A 21,703-nucleotide genomic window follows, 5' to 3' on the forward strand; every position below is an offset into this window, starting at 1 on the left:
CTATATTAAATATGCTTTAAAAAAATTTCAGGAAAAAGTGTTTTATGTAAATTCGGACCACGAGTTCACATATATGGACATCGTTTTTCTCTATAAATACATTGTATCAAAAGATGATACTTAGGCTTTTATTGTAATTAGGTTCTAATAAACCCAAATAGCAAAGATAAATAAAAATGCATGTAAAAAAACACCTTGGGCCGGGGGTAATAATTTTGACCTTTCAAAAATGGATTTAAAAAAAATTTAAGACTTTCTCCAGAAGAACAAATATTATCAGACATACTGTGAAAATGTCCTTGCTCTGGTAAACATCACTTGGGAAATATTTTAAAAAGAACAAAAAATGTATGGGGGCTAATAATTCAACTGTAAATCAAAAATAAACAATAAAAAAATGACATTTATACAAGGTTTATATACAAAGAAATGGCAAACCCTAACAGAGTGCAAGAAATTCTTCTTTGGCTCTCGGCGAAGGCGGTCGCACTTTTTCCCTCTCCGTCCCATATCTCTCCTCGCTAGCTCCTCTTGTCTTTGTCTTATTCTATCTCTGAGACTCTCCGTGCCCTGCTATCCAAACAAATAAGGAATTATGGATTTGATCAACTGGTCTCTGAATGCGATTGACACCATCTTCTCGACGAGAAGTTTGGGCTCGGGAGAGCCCACATGTCCTGCGGGGACGTTTGCAGCTGGATACGTGATGGACGGGTGGGAGAAGTGGCGCGTCCTGTGCCTGGCTGCTCTGTCTCTGGAGGATATTGAAGACATTTACCTATTCGGAACTTTGATAACAGGGTTTCTGCTGATGGGCTTATGCGGGGCCCTGGCGTATCGACGAATGATGAAAGCGGTCAGTGCTGCTCAAAACCCCACCAGGCTGGCCGGCTTGATTGAAGCGCTGATGGGCAGGCTTGCTAATAATCAGACTGCAATATTAGATCGCAAACTGGAAAACATCGGGGTGAAGTTAGCAGCTTTGCAACAAAATTTGGCCAGATCTGGAGACATGTGATGGACATTAAATATCTGTGAAATTGGCAGGTATTGACCTAAAGTTGAAGTATCTTTCCACTCTTTCGGCTTCCCTGTGTTTTCTTTTCTCCTGCCAGACGGCCTCGGCTGGAGGAAAACAACTTCTCCCGGATAGCAAGATAAGGAGACGCTCTGAAATTCCTGCTCCCCGTCAAGGACACCTGTTGGACTATACAGGCTTACGCACACACACACACAGATACATAGCACGACACTTCCTGGCCCCAAATCCAACGCCTTCGTATGCTTTCACCCACTGGAGGGGGTGAGCAGGTCTGCGACCAGCGCCTCCATGGCTGCAGGACCTGATGGCTGCCCGCCCTTACCGGACTATTTCCACACCCCCTGTTCCCATCCCCTGTGGCAATGTTATGTCTTGTCGGTGTGTTTTTGTGCTAGATTGCTGGGGCTTTTTCTTATCCCTGATCTCACGGTGCTCTAACTTAAGAGCAAGGTGAGAGGGACTTTTTTTTTTGCCTCTTTTTCCTGACTATTTTATTTCCTGTTCCACCTCCCGTGACCTGTCTTCCCTGGAGTTGTGATGTCTGTGCACGGTCGGGGGGTTCCATTTACCTGCATTTCGTTGCCTTGTACTTGTACATGTGTGATGACAATAAATTGAATCTAATCTAATCTAGAAAGGGAGGGAAAAAGCCACGCAAATATATGTACACATTATTTATTCTGTATTAAATTGGACGAAAAGGTAGACGATGTGATGGTTCAGGCATTAAATGCCCTCTTGCTTCATATTATCAGTCCTCCTCATAATACGCTGCGCTCTGATTGGCTCTTGTCAGCCAGTTTAATGTCAATAGTAAATTGGAAGGCTTGTTAACCTAGTTGGGACATGATTATGGGCAATGGTAGGCAGTCATGTAAAAAATAATGTCTATTAGCCTAATCTAATCAAGAAGCCCTTTTACAGATGAATTAGAATGGGACAGCCAATTATTTGAAACATTTGCGTGGCGCTTTCTGTCAGTGCGAGAGAAAAACAGGGGACACCGTCAGCTGTTTAACATGCAGGCCATGAGATTCCTCATATCAGTCTACTTTCAGTGAAGAGGAGGCTGACCAACAAGGGATCAGCAAGTTAATGCTTAAGAAATGGAGCTCTATTAATTCCTGATGGCACTGACAGGAAAAACCGAGAGACGTACAAGACAGACCTAGGTGTATGCCACATATTCAAATTTAAAATCAGATTTTTTAAACTTCTTTCCTCCTTCATAAAATGAGAAAGTTCAGCAGCCTGTGGGACATTAATAGCACGTTTTTCTCTCTGTCTGCGTCTGGATCGGAGGAAGAATGAAGCCCAGCAGGTCTCCCCAACTCACTCTCCCCCCTCATCCGTCCCCAGGGCCCAATCTGATCTCAGCATTGGGGACGCACACCTGCACCCCGGCCCAGATTAAGAGCCGGGTCTAATTTGAAATCTGTTAGCTCTGCCCTTTCAGAGACCGATATCTGGCCATAAAGAGAATCTTTTTTAGCCACTTACTGCTGAATTATTATAGGCCAGGCATTGCTCATGATGACGCATGTGGCTACGGGAGTCAGGCGGTGAGTGTGTGTGTGTGTGGAGCTCAATATCTCAGCTGTCTGATAGAGGTACGATCCGTCTAGAACAGATTACATTGCATTGAACGCAAAGTTGAAGTTGCATTTTAATATATTTTTTGTTGACACCTTTATAATTATGACATGATACATCATAAATATGAATGAGATTTTTATGCAGTTTTAGAGCTTTAGTTAATATATATATCAAATTAACTTTTCAAGTCATCTCTAGTCAACCAATCAAACTGACTAAAAATATTAAGCTAAACTTTGTATAACGCAAAACATTTAGTTGAAACCTGATTAACTTATTAAAGTAAGTTAAAGCAACTAGGGCTGGGCGATAAAGTCAATATCAGTATTTATTGTCCAAACACAATTGTCAATAAAAAAGGTTTGGTATGTAGTTTTTGTATGATGCGCTATAGTTTTATTAAAACGTGACTGCTGAGCAGGCCTTGGAAGCAATTCCAATAAGCTTAGGGTGCTTGAAAAGCATCTGAACTTTTCAGAATTCCCCGAGTGCTAAAACTAACCAATCTGCTTCACACTTTGTATGCAATATACACATTTCAGTAATAACGACAGACTAATCACCTCAGACAAACACAAATCACATGCTCGCGCTTGTCACTTCAGGTCAGAACAACAACACATGTGAAAATGAGTGCCGTATAGCAGCAGTAAGGAGATTGTAAATAAAAAAGGATGTCGCCAGAGTGGCTTTTTGGTTTCTTTTGTTGTGCATCCCAGCCACTAGCTCTCCATCAGAAACATTTTTTAGCATAGGGGTAATATAGTCATTCAACTTCACAATTTGTAATGCTGCAGTGTGTATTTGAATAATGATGGTTAGTTCCTTTACTTGAAACTCAGATTTGATTATCATAATTTGTTTTGTTTACAGAGTTTGAGATTTACTGTATCATTATTATTCACACCTTACAGACGTTGATCTAACTTTATCAGTGCACACACTTTGTAACATTTTATTTATCAAGTTTAAGAGTCTCTTTAATACTTGTTTATTTTATTAGAAAAATCTGCTATTTTGTTTAAATGTTTTTGACTATTAAATCTATTTACTTTAGTAATGTTGGTAAATTAAAATAAAGAGGTTAAATAGCAAAAAAAAAAAAATCCTAATATTTCTAAATGTATTGTTAAAAAATATTCAATGATTATCGATATCGAATGATATAACACATGATATCGTGATACTTTTTTTTTTTGCAATATCGCACAGCCCTAAAAGCAGCATAAAAATATTTGTCGCCTTCACTTTGTCATTACATATTTTGGTAACACTTTAATTTAAACTAAAAGTTTACTTGACCTAAACTAAAGTGTTACCAAATTTTTACAGTGCAAAAGCTTTAAAATATCCACAAGAGGGTACTACTAATGTATTTTGTGTCCAAGAAAAAAAAGGTGAAACTATTTTGAGCTTGCATTAAGCATTTATCCATGAACCCATTCAAAATCCCAATCACTTCAGAACAATGTGCTAAAATACCAACTCGTTTTCAGATTTTATCCAACAAAAAGCATCAATTCCTCTGTCTGTAGTGAAAATCTGTTACTGTGACAGCCCTCTGCCACTGATTACACTCAGATAATATGAAAAAAAAAACAGTATATCACTAGCATGCACTTGAAACAAAGGAGTGTGCAAAACTAGTCCACAATGCATGTATTTCACACTTTAAGATATTCACGCTTGGTGACAGGTTGCGAAACGTCATTGTCGCTGAGAGTTGGCAGTGTGAGATGCCAGCGAGCGCCACCCTCCCAATAAGTCACCACGAGGCGCAATTAGCAGAGCTGTCACTCCTACCCTGCCTGGGCCGCTAATACAGACCGGCATAGAGTGTGTGAGGCAGGGGTGCGGGGGGCTCTGGTGTCCATGGCAGCACCACACTAATTAAAAAAATGAGACTGCAACATGGCCTGGCTGCCACCAAAGAGCACTCATGCCAAAACCTATCGCCCACTAGAGTGAGTGTGTGTGTGCGCGTGGTCAAACAATCCCAAAAATAAGCCCATAGCAGGGTCTTTGAGCGACCTCGTGGAGTTTTAAAAGCAGTGGAGGTGTGAATTTAACACAGGCAGTAAAAGGTTAATGGGTATGTTTAGAGATTCTCTCAGGCTCTATCATACGTAATGGCCAGGCAGCTCAAGAGGAAACAGAAAGTACGTTTCTCTTTGCTTCAAAGCAAATGGCTAAATACAAATAACGAATGGAACAATAATCTGATATTTATGTGGATTTTGCCTCAAAATTTATTTCACAAAAGTCATTTTATGTTACATAGAAAGAACAATAAATGCAGGAATATACTTTATTGTTTCCAATAGGTGTTGTGAAAATAAACTAAAAGTATGGTTGAAATGCTATACAAAACATAAGTTCAAGGCACTGGAAAATTTTAAAAGTAAAAAATCCTCTCATGGCTATTATATTTAAAAAAAAAATTTACACATTAAACATTATAATATTTTAAATTATTAATTAAAAAAATGTTGCTTACAAACTGCTAAAACCTAATTGCAAATGATTGCAATTAGGGCTGCACAATATATCATTTCAGCATCGACATCGCAATGTGATCACTCGCAATGGTCACATCGCAGGACATGCAATGTTGAGTTTCGCAATTTATCATTTGCACGTGTGATTGTATAATGATTTTAAAAGCAGGTATAAGAAATTGTACTATTTGTGACCTTAACTATGATTAATTTTATTGAATTTTTATTTTTATCATTCAGTTACTGTACTTGAATACTGTTAGACTAGGAAACGATACAACATTGTATCTTTTTCTTGATTGTATTTATAGATTGTTATGCATGAAAATACTCAGGGAACCCCAAAAAAGTTTGTTTATTGTTTAATAGATTTTATGAACCTGCACTCCCACTGCAGAATCATTATTCTCCCCAATTAAGCCATCTGGTGAAATTGTATTCATATCGCAATATATATATATATATATATATATATATATATATATATATATATATATATATATATATATCGCAATATATATATATATATATAAATATATATATATATATATATATATATAAATATATATATATATATATATATATATATATATATATATATATATATATATATATATATATATATATATATATATATATATATATATATATATATATACACATATATATATATATATATATATATATATATATATATATACATATATATATATATATACATATATATATATATACACACACACCTCAAAAAATAAAAAATAAATAAAATAAATTAAATTTTTCCAATGTCATGCAGCCCTAATTGCAATGCACAAACTAACTTTACTATTAACAGATTGTCTATTGTTCTGTCTTTTAATATATCATAAATGATTCTTGTTTTTTTTATATGCATAATGTATGCAGTGATATTAACATTTTGGTTAATAACAATTAGCTAATAATCTATGTTTATGACTATGTTAATGACTATGTTTAGTCTAAACCAAGAAAAAAAACAATGAATGAGTAACATCGAAATAATACACTTTTTTTTGCGCAAATAAATTGTAAATAAATCACTAAATACTAACCTCAGTTGTTTTTCATGTTAAAGCAATTTCAGACATCAGAGACAATTCATGCCACGTGGTCCAATTCCTATTAAGCTTGAAAAAAAGGATAGATATCTATTTAAGATATTTTTGGCAACATGTAAAAAAAGCTATAACCTGGAAATGGTATAAAGAAGACCCATCAACTAAAGATGAATAGTTCAAAATTATAGCAGAAGTTGAGGAAACGGAAAAAATGACACATGCACTTCGATTACAAATAGAGATCTTTGAAAAGAAAAGGGGTAAATGGCTGGCTTTCTTCACAACGACAATATAATTACCTGTAATTGAACATTTACATAATTCTAGAGGTTATGCATCATTGTGAGAATATGTTTGGCAACCTTTTATTACATTTTATTTATTTTCTTGATGAGGTTAATTAAATATTTTCACATATGGTATGTATATAGATATACATGTATGGAATGGATGTATTTGTGTACATATGTATATATGTATGTATGTATGTATATGTACTGTATGTATATATGTTTTATTATTTTTTGTTTGTTTCATTCCCACTGGTTATGTGTTCCTAAAAAATCTATAAAAACTTAGTATAATATGTAATATAAATGTTTATTTAAATGCTGCTGATTTTAAAAATACATATGGTATTTTTAAGGGTGTACCCACGCTAAGCTATCCGAACTGTGCCCAGGCGTGTTTGACCACCGTATCCCAATGCGATGTTCGGTTGGCCAGCCCTGGCCAGGTTGGATAAGGTGGACCAGAGTGTGGTTCGTTTGTAGCATGAGTGCAAAATGCACCCGAGCATGAAACTGAAGACAAAACATCCCTTTTAAGGCACTGTTTCATATGGACACTTAATGATTCTCACTTTCAGTGAATGCAAACTGTCATAGTTTATCAAAGATGTAAACCCCTCGCTGCACATCAGCTGCCATATTCAGCAAACCTCCTAATACGTGCAGCATGATGACTTGCATGAACATTTGAGCATCAAAAGTGGTGTTTATGTTTAGTAAAAGGCTTGACTGTGTTTCACTGCATCCCAAACGACTCAAAATAATACAAAACAATATAACTAAAGCAATCTCCATTGTACTGAGCGAGTGCTTCTCTTCATGTTAAACTGAACAGTCGCATCATCGATGAGGTAAGCATGCTCATGCGCCCTAAAAACTAAACTCAATGTTAAAAACTCCTGATTATATAAAAAAAATGTGAAGTATTATTTCAGCTTAACATGCAGTCGTTGCTCAGTGGTTATAACACTGTCACCTCACAGCAAAAAAATTGCTGGTTTGAGTCCCGGCTGGGTCAGTTGACATTTCTATGTGGAGTTTGCATGTTCTCCTCATGTTGGCGTGGGTTTCCTCTGGGTGCTCTGGTTTATAGTCCAAAGACATGCGGTATAGGTGAACTTAAGCTAAATTGGCCATATAGGCCCACACGGAATCTGCGCGCACAGAATTCCCCAGTTTTCCACAGATTTTTAGCCCATCATTAATTCTGTTTATTTACTTATGTAAATCTATATTTATTCAGTTTTTTAATTAATTGCAGTAATATTATTGACTAATGTGAAAATGTTCATCTGATTTATGTACAATGCAGTTTGTAAAGTAATATTTTCTGTCTTTTAGTAGATATATTATATGAGAGATTTGCTTTGTTTACAAAATAAAGTGAATCTAATTGGATTTGCATTTTAAACATTAAATAAAAGTTAAAAAGGTATTATTTTTTATTTCCCATATTAAGGTTTTAGTTATAATACTCCCAAAATAAATCTGCATAAATCCACAGATTTTTACCAAAATTCTCCACAGAAATAGCAAAAAACATTCGCAGATTCCGTCTGGCCCTAGCCATAGTGAATGTGTGAATGCAAAAGTTTATGCGTGTTTCCCAGTGCTGGGTTGCACCTGGAAGAGCATACGCTGCATAAAACATATGCTGGAATATTTGCCGGTTCATTCCATGTGAAGACCTCTGAAATAGAGACTAAGCTGAAGGAAAATGAATGAATCAATAAACAAAGAGCCAAACAGCTGAGTGTTTTTAGAAGAGCATGTGCCCTAAAAACTAAACTCAATGTTATCCATGTTAAACCCTAATCTTTAAATAGAACTCTTGACATTCTCTCAAAAACAATTAACAGTAAAAGCCAAAAGAACAGGCAGAGGTTCCTGAGACTAAATGCTAAACAAAACTGTGAAGACACAGTCGGGTCAAGAAGAGAATCGGAAAGGGGAAAGGGACTGACAACAGCATATCATTTCTGGTGTCAGATCCAGGTGAGCTGTCTGCGTGTGATCAGCCCTAAACATAATTCCAGCATGCATGAGGAGGAATGATCCATGCAGAGACAGAGGTGTAGAAGACAGCATCTCTCTCTCTTCCCCCTTTACCTCTAACCCACCCCCCCAAACAGACCCCTAATTGAAAGACGAGAGTAGCCCAGACCTTGACAGGCGGGAGGTCAGTCTAATTGCTGCTGGCCATATTTAACATTAAGATAATCAGCCCATTAATTACCCTTTGGATCATTAAATCAGTCGCTTGCAAAATGAAATTTCGAGCTCTATTACTCACTTGAGAGACCACGAGGGAGGGTTTTCATTTATCAGCCACCAATCCTGGATACAGAGCGCGCACACACCGATGCCCAGGACACACGCTCACTGATCAGCATTTAACCACAAGACAACGCTTCAAACGCGGCGCCAATGGTGAGACACGCCAATCGAGAAGAGCACGCATCTCACACACATCAAATGCAAATCGCATCAGAAATAATATATTACAAGATGTTAAGACAGCACTGATTAGATTATTCTCTCAGACAGACTTTTAAATCAGATTGAAGCCGTTTGGAGAGTTACAGGCCAAATCAATTCTACAGCTAGGTGAAGGATGAGAAGACAGCCGATTACATACAACAGAGCACTGACAATATCACATGCACACTATTATGAGGAGGGCTAAGTAGTCAGTTGATTTCAACAATTCTCAGCTATTTTATATGCATTTATGGGTTTTTCATTGGGTTGTTATCTAGTTTGCTAACCAGGTCTTATGAACCCCTAGGGCCCTATTTTAATGATCTAGGCGCAAAGTCAAACTATCTGCAGCGTGAGGAAAAAGAATGAGCCTCCTCCATTTGGCCTCTTTACTTTCTCTTTACTTAAATTTTACTCTTTACTCCTTTACTTCAGGGATGAGGAAACGGTGTTGTACGCACTCCACTGAAGACATCCATTAGCCTACATATTTAATTTTGTTTGAGCGCAAAGATTTGTTTTAAAACTATTTCTAAATTCAGTTCTAATTTCCAGGAGTTATATCCAAACACACGTCCTGTTCTAATGCCCCGAATGGTGATGCATACATCTCAAAAATCCGACAGATAGACAAAACAAATAAACAAACATAATTATGCATATAATTAATAATACTGCTAATAATAATAACATTCTACAAATGCAAATTGTCATGAATAAACAAAAAAAAAAATCCCCAAGTTGAAGGCGGCATGCAGCCAATGGTTTTTATATCTATGTAGAAAATAATATTTTTGTAACATTTTAATTCTTAATTTTTTCTTATGTAAAGATATTTGTGTATTGCTGTACATTCTGTGTGTATTAAGCAATGTGTACATGTTTTAGACCTGCATAGGCGCGCTCTGCGCTGGACTTTAGACTAGCTTTTAGTTGGTCAATGGCGCAGTCTATTTCAGTTCCTCAAAATAGCAATGCGCCAACAATGTGCCTAACACACCCATGAGTCCACAAAGTGATGCAAATGGATTTGCTATCTAAACAACGTGGCGCAAAACTTGAAAATTAATATTGCACTGGTCTGAAAATAGCAACAAATCGCACCAAAAATGTCTTGCGCCTTACTGCGCCGGGTGTATGATAGGGCCCCAAGAGTTTCATAAGCGAAGTTCAAGGAGTTTGAAAGATTAACATGAATAAAATTCACAATACAATTTAAAAGTCATATTATAAATAGATAAATGACTATTCATAAATTTGTCTTTGAAAATAATGTTATAATGCAACGTAAAATAAATGTTTTAAATCTAATACATTTCAAGTTAAACTTAATACTGCAATGGCCAAGCTGTACTTTTAACATCTTTTTTTCTACTCATAGAATATTAGTCTTAAGTGTTGCGTGATCCTAATTGTTAATTATGAATGCTGATTTGATGCCGAAGAAACATTTCTTGTTTGTACACTGCTTAACGTTTTCACAAAGAACATTTTTTACAGCATTTATTTGAAAATAAATCCTTTGTAATATTTACACACTTTTTCAAAATTATTTACTCTTACTTTAATTTGATTTAATAATAGACTAAAAAGCCCCTTATATTTAATTAAAAACTACTTTTATTACTTAAATTCACACATTAGTCAATACATTTTAGGATTTTTATATTTAAAATTATATTTTAACATTTTGGGGCAGCACGGTGGCTCGATGGTTACCCACTGTCCTGGCTGGGCCAGTTAGCATTTCTGTGTGGAGTTTGCATGTTCTCCGTGTTGGCGTGGGTTTCCTCAGGGTGCTCCGGTTTCCCCCACAGACCAAAGACATGCAGTATAGGTGAATTGAGTAAACAAAATTGGCCATAATCTATGAGTGTGTGTGTGTGTGTGTGTGTGTGTGTGTGTGTGTGTGCGTGTGTGTGTGTGTGTGTGTGTGTGTGTGTGTATGGGTGTTTCCCAGTACTGGGTTGTGGCTGGAAGGGCATTTGCTGTGTAAAACATATGCTGGAATAGTTGGCGGTTCATTTCGCTGTGCTGACCCCTGATAAATAAGAGACTAAGCCGAAGGAAAATGAATGAATGAAATTTAACATTTTTATATTTTAAAATAAATTGTTTCAAGTTAATGTCACATAGGGGCCTATTTCAAGTAAATAAATTAGATTATAGATTTCGGGAGAGAACGAGATCAATGGAATCGTTAAATGACAAGCAAACATGTGGCCCTATATATTCTTAATATTCTCCATATACAATATAATCCATGTTTTACCTTCAAATGCATCACGCTTATCCTCCAAATGTATTTCACATCAACGATCCACGAGCTCCAGTAAAAACGTGAGAAAAATCACACTGAAATGCACTCTGTCTGTTTGAGCAGAAGTATTGAGGGCGAGCAGAGAGAGATGACTGCAGGACTGTGTCCAGTGACTGAGGTTAATTGAGATAATATTGACCCTCTCTGTAATCTCCTCTTCCCACTCAGGGGGCCACATGCCTTCACATACATAAATAAACAGCTACATGAGGAACTATAATCGCATTAGCACATTGACAACAGGCGGCAGAAAATGGCCGATCCATATCGAAAGATTTTCAGAGAGGAGGGGAGTAATTAAAAGGTGCTTCAGGTGACTAATGAGGCCGGCATGTAATGGGAAGTCGATATTTTGGCGGCCAGCAGTCAGCACTAATTTGTTATGATGGCTGGTGGGACTGAAGCCTCTCTCTGCCGATAATTACTCTGCTGAAGATGGAAAAGCATGGAAAAGGAAAAATCTGATTTTAGGGTTTTCCACACAACTCCAAACACATATGTTGTAGGGTGGATGAGTAATGATCCCCTCAAAATTAAAAAGTGACAAAAATGTTTTGCTTTAAAGTTAAAAGCAGCTTATTTGCATTAGGTACAAAATAAATGATACATGTGTGAATGCCACTATTCGATAAGCCAATATTTGGGCCAATAGCTGATGCTGATGCTGATAGCAATATCTTTTGGTCTGTTTGCTTGTTTTGGGAAAGTGTTCATTTACAAGGGTCAAGTTTGTGACTATTTTTCACTGTAAGAAGTAGTTCTGATCATACAAACCAAACCAGACTTCAGTTTATGGCAGCAATTAAAGCTTAATTCCTAAACAGAACTAACTTAAAGATGCCATAGAATAAAAATCTGGATATAACTAGGCATAGCTGAACACTTGAACAATACTTCAGACTACTGCTGTCACGATACTGGAATTCGATACCAATCGGTACAGAAATTTAAAAAATGTCCATTTCCCGTAAACATTTGAGCACTGTTGAGCATGTTCTTAAACAGCGCTGATTTGTTATTGTGTTCACATGCTCAACTGAAATAACTGTGATTAGCCGTGAAGGTCAACAGTTCACTGAACTCACCGCTGTTTACTGAGTGTAACCACAGATACAGGCACACTGGAGCGTTTCAAAGCCACAAAGATCAGCTGGTCTGTTTATAAGCTCCAATGAGAGCGATCCACTGATGAATCGACATGTTCTTCCCAGCCTGAAAATGCTCCTGTGTCCCTGTATCTGTAGTTAACCTCAGGAAACTTTTCTCAAGTAAATAGTGTTAGTGTAAAATCCTGGTTAAAAGACAAGCCAATCGGAAACACAGTGACTGATGTTCCAGATGAAATTACTAATATACAAGTCCCAGCTGCATCAGTTTCCTAGTGGGATTACAACAGTTATATTTTTAATGCAATATTTTTAAGTTTAACACAGCTTATTATATTTCCTAAGCATGTGTGACTCTTATTTTGAAAGCATGATTGGGAATGCAGAGCTATAAAGTAATGCAACAAGGCATGGATCATCTTTTGGAAAAGTCAAATTTTTAAATTTATTTAGAGCCCCAAAGAGGCATAATGTCTTATTCACTGTATCTTTTGTTATTTTAATGCGTATATTGTGAAATGTGTCATGTATATTTGTAAAGAGGCAAAAAACATATGTGTAAGTTTGCAATGGGGCCAGATGGAATCTGCAGATTTCTGCAGAATTATTTTTGGGAGTATCATAACTAAAACGTTAGGGGTTTACCTTAACCTTTACCTTACATACCTTAATATGTGAAATAAAAAAATTATATCTTTTTAACTTTTATTTAATGTTTACAATGCAAATCCAATTAGATTTATTTGGTAAACAAAGCAAGTCTCTCATATAATATATCTACTAAAAGACAGAAAATATTACTTTACAAATTGCATTGTACATAAATCAGATGAACATTTTCATATGAGTCAATCATATTACTGTAATTAATTTAAAAACTGAATAAATATAGATTTACACACATTTACTCAAGTAAATAAAATGAATTAATGATGGGCTAAGAATATGCGGAATTCTGCGTGCGCAGATTCTGTGTGGGCCTAGCAACAGACACATCTACACTGTGGAATATAATGCTGTGTTCACAGCAGACGCGGAACTCACAAATAAATCACGATATTCATGCGTAAATAGACACATAAACATTTTCAGTTTACTCGCTTCATTCACGCATTAACTTTGCTTTATTCGTGCTTCAAATTCTCTTAACAACAGACAAGGATTTGCATCATGGGCAGGTCTGATGTCTGCCTGGTAACTCTAGCTTTGTTGCTAAATGGATAACATAGCTGTGTTTATGTGCTTTAGGAAGGCTGAAAAACAGATTCGTTCGGCGCTGTGTCATACCCCTACAAGAGCAGGCTCATGATTGTTTAACGTGGTGCGAATATCCACTGAAAGTTCAGATTTTCCAACTCAAGCTATTTGCGAAAAACATGTCAAACACACAAAATGCTCAACTTGCACTGCTTTACTCATATCCTTTGCACTGCCTCATTCGTTCAAAAAGCGCCACAGAATGTCTATTCGCGTCTTTACATGGAAATCACTTGCGCTTGACGCTTTATCCACCTCTTGAGTGAACGCAGCATCAGTGTTTAATGCAGGTTTTATGCATTGTGTCATATCACTCAGCTCTTACTTTGACTGTTCTGGAGTGAAAGGATGGTAACAAACTTCAAGAAGGTTGATCATTCCAGCCTGTGTTTTCAGATACATTAACCCACAAAATACAACTCTTTTTGTAGGGTATAGTTATAATCTATCCTACACATAATTTAGGAGGAGTAATATACAGTTAGCTAACTCGCTCATAACGTGAACCTCTTCACCTCTTCATTTAAAACAATTATCATTTCCATTCTAGAGCCAATTTCTTGTGTTCTAATCTGGCTTGCAACAACTTTTCTAGATTTTTTTTGCACTTACCTAAGCCATATTCCTTCTGTGGTATCAGAGAACAGTTTAAAAACTGCATCAATCTTACATATCTGCATCAATTTCCATATCAGGTCAATGTCGATATTTAATTGAATTAATTGAATATTGAATTACCTGCTGATTAACTGAACATTGCAATAATATCACGGTCAAAAAGAAAAGCTCAAATAGACACTTGTAACAGGAAATGAGGTAATGCTGTACCTGCTGGCATCTGGAGCAGGTTTTAGGCGTCCTTGAGCATTGGCCTCCCACACGCTATTAGCCAGCTCATTGCCAATGGCAGACATGACCTTGATGAGCTCCAGAGGCCACTCGTCCAGGTCCAGAGAGCGGACACGGGACAGGTGAGTACCCAGATTGCGATGAATTCCAGAACATTCGATACAGATCAAAGCCCCCAGGTTCAGACTGGCCCAGTCCGGATCTACAAAAGAGCATGATAAACAGAAGGAAGACAAAAAGAAGGTTATGTCACATTCTCGTAACCGCTGACAAAAATAAACAAATAAATAAATAAATAAACAAAAAAATTTAATATAAATAAATAATAATACATTAGAATTAATTTAAATTTAAGACTTTAAGACCCTTTTAAGACCATTATAAATGAAATTTTAGACTTATAGAGGTCTAAACACTAAGGATTATTTCTAATGAAATTTGTTTTCTTTTGCTAGCCACAATTTTTTAAAATTATTTTCTATATATATTTTTTTTTATTTAATTTTTTTTTAATAGTTTGCCATTGTTGTTTATTGTGGAGACGATTAAATAAAAATAGATTTGTTTGCTTTTGGTCCAAATAAATTACGTCAATTCAACCTAACGCGTTTCTGTTTCATGCCTATTTATAAATATTATGTCTTTTTCCCCTTACTTCTGTAAATAGTTTTTGTATGAATGGAAGATAATGTAAGGGGATATATTGCTCCGTTATTATCATGAGGAAATTGTGTAATTGTTTTTAGTTTTCCCTCATTTTATTACGATAGATTGTTGGTGATTGGATGGATGTCAGCCCGATTGTGTAGCTTCACATGGACAGAGGTCCAAAGTAAAAACCTATTTAAAATTATTTAAGACCTACAACACAACATTTTAGTGAATATAAGACTTTAGACTTCCTTTAAAAATCATTCACATTTGGTGCGGTCTTATTATTATTATATTTAAAAACTGTTTTAACATTTTTCTGGAGAAAATGATAGTTTTTTTATGTTTTTACGTATTTAACATAAAACGTAGATGTTTCAACATTGATAACAATAAGAAATGCTTACTAAGCTTTTCAGCAGAACATTAGAATTATTCTCAAGGACCACATAACTTTCTAATGGCAGCTGAAAATGCATTTTGCTTTCAAAGGAATACAGCTTTTAAATTGTAATTTTAGTCCCCTTTCTGAACTATTTGCACTGTATTTCTTGTATTTTTGATAAAACAAAAGTAGCCTAAAAATTATTCCAAATGTGTAAAATAATCTGTACATAATATAAAATATAAACAGAGATCTCAGATTAATACAAATGTGTGCAGATTAAAACTCACTCTGGGCTTCACAGTCCACACAACGGGTGTTTCCTCTCATGTTCCTGACAGACTGCAATGCAATGGCTTCTGACTGGCTGCTCAGACGAGACTGTGGGCACATTCATCTATGTTAAAGCTTATTTGAAATATAATGACCGGTATAAGCATATCATTAAGCATCATCAGACAATTCTGACTACACAGCAACATTGCAGTTGCATTGTTTGCTAAAATGAGAGAAAAAAGCAGGGGCATAATTGAAGGTAGGTCCAGTGAAATGCAATTTGCCCTGGCCTGAGGCATAAACACACAGTGGGTTGAGAGTTATGGCTATGAAACAGGCATGTAGAATTAGTTAGGGTAATAGAAGAATGAAAGTAATTACAATTTCTAAATATGTGCATGAATGCATTGTACACGTACTGTACATGGATATAACAAGGTGGAGAGACATTTTAATTACCTTTGAACTTGATACAACATAAGCTCTTTGATTAGAAATACGTCAGTAACAACTATAATCATTTAAATCAGAGGTTTTCCAGCTGATTTTAAGAATTTTAGGCCATCAATGGAAAAATGTAGTGTTATAAAAAGTGAAAATTATCATAAATATGTATAAATTTTCAAAATGAATTCTAACATTTGCACGATGGCAGAATAATCAGTGATCTTTATACAAATGCACTAATTCTGCATTGAAATTTCATCAAAAACAAACTGCAAACATATTATATAATGTTGCACTTTCATGATCCAAATTTTTTCCGTTAATGTTTAAATTAGGGCTGCGCAATACAGGAAAAATCTAACATTGCTATATTTTGTTATTCTGTGCTACATAACGTGATATGAATACAATTGATGACTTGAATATCTCTATTTGTCTCTATTTTCTCTTAGTGCCAAGCCATGTAATTGAACTACTGTTACTGATGCAATATCCCCATTACTATTTTGTTAATAAAACATCAGAAATCAGTACGTTTTTTTTTTTACATTTTACTTTTAACATTTTACTTGCTTTTGAATTTGTAATCAAATCTGTGAGTTGTCATTTCTGTGTGGAGTTTACATGTTCTCCCAGTGTTCGCGTGGGTTTCCTCCGGGTGCTCAGGTTTTCCCCACAAATCCAAAGACATGCGCTATTGGTGAATTGGGTAAGCTACATTGTCTGTAGCGTATGTGTGTGGATGAGAGTGTATGGGTGTTTCCAAGTACTGGGTTAGAGCTGGAAGGGCATCCGCTGCGTAAAGCATTTGCCTGATGTGTTGGCGGTTCATTTCGCTGTGGCGACTCCTGATGAATAAACGGATTAAGCCGAAAAGAAAATGAATGAATGAATGAATGTTAGTCAGATAACATTTCTATCTTCCTTCTTAATGCCAACTGTGTAAAAAAATTATCGCTAAAATGCTTATGATAAACCGTTGTTTGTTTACCCTCAAGCTCTGCTTCAGTCGCTTGACGCGTGTGCACGTGAAGGAGTGCTCCGATGAGCGCCAGCACACACATAATATGTACATCTTGACATGAAAAGTTTTCCTCCATATGTTTTCATCGAAGTTGTTCACAATACTTATCCACCCATAGAGTATGTAATGTAGTCAAATGTGTAAACATTTAACTGCGGTTTGCGTTTCTGCCTTTGGCTGTCTCTGGAACAAAGCAGCTGCATGAATGCTAAATCTTTAAATAAAAGTAAAATCATCAGCAAAAGCCTGACCCTAAACATTAAATGTATGGTCCACTGGAGTCCACTGCAAGAACAACATCATATTTGTGGCACCCTGTGCATAAAAGTTTTGAAAACCTTGTGTCTAACTCGAAGTTAGATATATATCTAACCTTGAGGCTGCCATATATAGAAAAAAAAAGTGATGTACATTATTTCAGTGCTTCAAATGGATTTATCTCTACCTTCTGTTTGCTGCTCTCACAGGACTGCAGACTTGCCAAAATCTGGCTTTCAATGGCCTGAACCCATGCGTCCCGCTCCTCATAGGACGTTGCCTCAAAATTCCAGGTCTGTCCCGTCAGAGAAACAATGATGAACTCAAAGTTGTCCTCTTGTTCTGTAGCAGAAGGGGAAAAAATCAACACAATTATTATTTACAGTTCATTTACAAAAACTAAAATAATATTTTCACACCAACTGTTTATTTACTGTTTTGATTAGTTTTGAAGTAACTCATGAACATTTGCTAACACTTTATTTTGATGGTTTATTTGAGTATTAGTAGACTGTCTGCTTAATATCTGTTGATACTGCTGCTAAACAGACATTTAACTGACTATGAGAAACTTTGCAGGTACATGTCAACTCACACTAACTCCAACTCCAACCCCAAACTATACAGTCTACTTAAAATCTAATCAGAATTAGTTGACATGTAGATGCAATGTAACTTAAATTTAACAAACGGACAATCAAAATAAAGTGTGACCAAACATTTTATTAATTCCATGTTTCCAATTTTCTCAGGTCATCTAATAAAAATTACATGAATGAGTAACCACTTTGGTTCTGGGATAAAAGTCACCAGGAATGTTTCTCGCCCCCTGTAGAGCACCTGTTAGTTACGGGACACACTCAAATACCCCCCAACCTGCAGGGCTTGCCCCATGACCCTGGTCAGGATATGCCAGTAATTACAGAGCAGACCCGCGTCCCGATCTGTTCAACCATACTGCTGGTCCTGTCCACAATGCTCCCTAGGCAAAGTGACATATGGATCTGCTACCCAGAGCCTTGGTTAGGTTAATAGGCCAATCATGAGACAATTAGGAAAATGTGTGTGTGAGCGAGCGGGAGAGATCCCCATTTTCAGGAGTTTATCTCAGGAGTTTAAGGACAGAGAAATGGAAGGAGGTTATTTAGTGGTTCTGAGGGTCAACATTTGGAAAGTGTTAGGAACAAAAGGCTATTGACTGCGTGATCGGAGGACAGCAATGGAAGGGGCACACAGATGGCTGGAACAGAGAACCTGCATTGATGAGATGTGGTGTTGTGTCACAATCAAAGGGATCCCTCCTTGAAACACGATCTGAGGCAGTGAAGAGATCACACACTTTACACATTCTGTTTATAATTTACTCTGGAGGGGAGCAATTACATAATGAAGAAGTAATCAACGAAGTAATGTCCTCCACACACACGCACACGCACACACACACACACACACACACACACACACACAAAAAAAAAGAGGCATCCCTAAGGCCAAACCTCCACATTAAGTGGAAAGACCAATGATCCCCAGAGCATCTGCTGGTCAATGAGGAACATGAAACAACCAGGAAACTCAGCCAGTGTAATACTCTAACCACAATATAAGGTCGACCTATCCGCTTGTTAAGTTATGATGTATGGAATACTGTTTCCGGGTCTAAGCTGCTACTTATTTGAATTGAGGAAATACTCAATTCTGACCACTTTTTAGTCATATCACACATTACAGACAGCAATATTTCAACAATTTATAAAAAATTAATCACTTTCTGGCCATCTGATATTAGGCATGGATGTCAATATTACGATCGTGATTTTCGAAAGTATTACAGCGCTTTGTAAATGTTTATTATTATCATTTGTTGAGTCTCCCTATACAGTTTGGTATAGCGGACCCGGAATCTGCTTCACGTGACGTCACACTTAACAAGCGGATAGAGGATTTCCGGTGTTCTCATCATTTGCTGAGGTATTCAGCTTTTTCACAGTTGTATTCACGTTTCTTTGTTGTTGCTTTTATTGTGACAGACTTGTGAGTACTATGTAACATAGTTTTAACCGCTTGAGGTAATACTGATGTTATACTGATAATACTGAGAGCAAATGCACTGCTGTATTTTTCTATTAAGGGGTCATTCACATATTGCAACTTTTGCGCACTTTACTTTCCAGATTGCAGCAAGCAAACAAATCAGCATCACCCTTTGCATGTACTACACATATGTCAGTAATAACAGTAGACTAATTCCCTTAGCCGGCAACTAGCTCTGCAACTTTCACATGGTCGACAAACGCAGAGCACCCAAATGCTGCTGCACTTTTTAAAGTTAAAATTGTATCAGAGGTACAGTAAGGTTTTGTCACTGGTGCTTAGCAATGGCTGAAGCCATGGGAGCTTGTGTTTTCCACATGGATTTAGTTGCGATTTGTATGTGTCTGGCCCCAGCTGCATGCATGCTGTTTTGTGGTCTGTTTTAAATCTGAACTTAGTGTCCTGCCCTGTTCAAGTGTGTAATCTCACAAGATTTCACAATTCTGCAAAACTAATAACTTGGTCAAAATCTAATATAATCCCTCACTAGAGGCTCGTATAATACTTGGCAGACTAATCTTAGCTTCAGAAGAATTGCTTACGAACCCATGATAAAAATAAAATGTTTAAAAAATAAATAAATAAATAAAAATCTGCAGTTCCAATGTGTTTGAATGAAGTTTCAGTCAGGATAGTGTACATACACAAGTTAGCATTTATTTGTAACAGTTAATATTTACTAATACTTTACATTTATAGTTTACCACAGTGTACTGTCCTCCAAAGGTCAGAGTATCACAGGCTTGGTAGGCACTGATAGTCAGTGACTATGTTTACATGGACATCAGGAAACAAATTATTTGCCTTAATCTGAATAAGACAATAATATGATTAAGGTGTTTACATGAGTTGCTTTTTTGCCTTTCATGATTCCATTTTACATGTTAAAGCACTTAATTAAATTCACGTCATTGTGTCACCACGATATCCACATTTCCTCTGGAGTTTCATTTTTTATTTGTCGACTTTTACTGCAGTTTGGCACTTTCACTTTCATCCAGAAATATTTCATACATGCCTTCTGTGACAAATGAGATATTGGACAAGAGTATGAACTGCTGGAAGAGTTTAGTTTGAATGTAATTTGATACCACATGCCGTATGGGAAAAAAAATCTGCATTTCGCAATGCAGGTGTCTGTGGTCCTTCACTGACTCGGTAGGTGCAGCGAATATTGTCAAACAGTCATGTGTTTTGGAATATCCTGTCACAAAATGCAGTGAAAATCCTACACGATGGTAATAGTTTGATTAAGGTATTTACATGTCTGTAAGGCACTTCAATAATGCCACTAAAATCGGCATGCTCCACTTAATCTGATTTCTGTTTAGTTCGATTATGACCTTAATCAAAATAAATGAATCAAAAATCGCTGTTTACATGCTGGACTCTATGGACGCTGGATTATTGTTGTCCATGTAAACGTACTCATTGACATCAAAGATTAGACCTCTCATGGTGTTCCAAACCTGTATGACTTCTTCTGTAGAAGTAACTGGTATAAAGTTTTTTTTTTTCAGGGCCTGGCACAATGATGACCGGCTGTCGGTCAACGTCCGAGCATTGTTCTTCACCACTAGCGCAAGCAAGACCCCTGTTATACTTTTTTTTGGCTGACTGAACATGTTAAATTGGCAGCAGAGCCCATTGATGAAGAAGATCACTCTGATTGGCTGCTCAACTTAACCAGTGCATAAGTAGAAAATCTAAAGTCATGGAAGCAAGCCAGCATGGAAGTCATGAAGCCAATTTGTTTATGGTTTGTTTATTCACAGACTTGGGTACTCCAGATTTGAAAACAATTACAGGCTAGCGCCACCTTCTGGTATGGAGACATTTGTCATCTGACAGTAGTTCAGAATGTACAGTTGAAGTCAGAACTACTAGCGCCCCCTGTATATTTTTTCCCAATAACTGTTTAATGAAGAGAAGAACATATTTCGAGACATCATAGGTTAATTAACTAATTTCTAATAACTGATTTATTTTATCTTTGCCATGATGACAATATAATAGTTTACCAGATATTTTTCAAGATACTGGTATTTTTCTC

The 21,703-nt window shown here is 36.5% G+C and overlaps 1 protein-coding gene across 4 annotated transcripts in view; it reads right to left on the bottom strand.

The window, feature by feature from the left end:
• The window catches only part of agap1 (ArfGAP with GTPase domain, ankyrin repeat and PH domain 1), a 354,815-nt gene that overhangs the window by 26,706 nt on the left and 306,406 nt on the right, over positions 1-21,703 (bottom strand). For all 4 annotated transcript variants that reach the window (XM_056459714.1, XM_056459715.1, XM_056459713.1 and 1 more), the window contains 3 exons: positions 17,747-17,901; positions 15,845-15,935; positions 14,498-14,720 (listed from right to left, as the gene is read on the bottom strand). In XM_056459714.1, the coding sequence (XP_056315689.1) occupies positions 14,498-14,720; positions 15,845-15,935; positions 17,747-17,901 (469 nt within the window). The remainder of the gene's footprint in view (positions 1-14,497; positions 14,721-15,844; positions 15,936-17,746; positions 17,902-21,703) is intronic.

This window comes from Danio aesculapii, chromosome 6, assembly GCF_903798145.1.
Source record: "Danio aesculapii chromosome 6, fDanAes4.1, whole genome shotgun sequence".
In the NCBI taxonomy this organism is placed as follows: domain Eukaryota; kingdom Metazoa; phylum Chordata; class Actinopteri; order Cypriniformes; family Danionidae; genus Danio; species Danio aesculapii.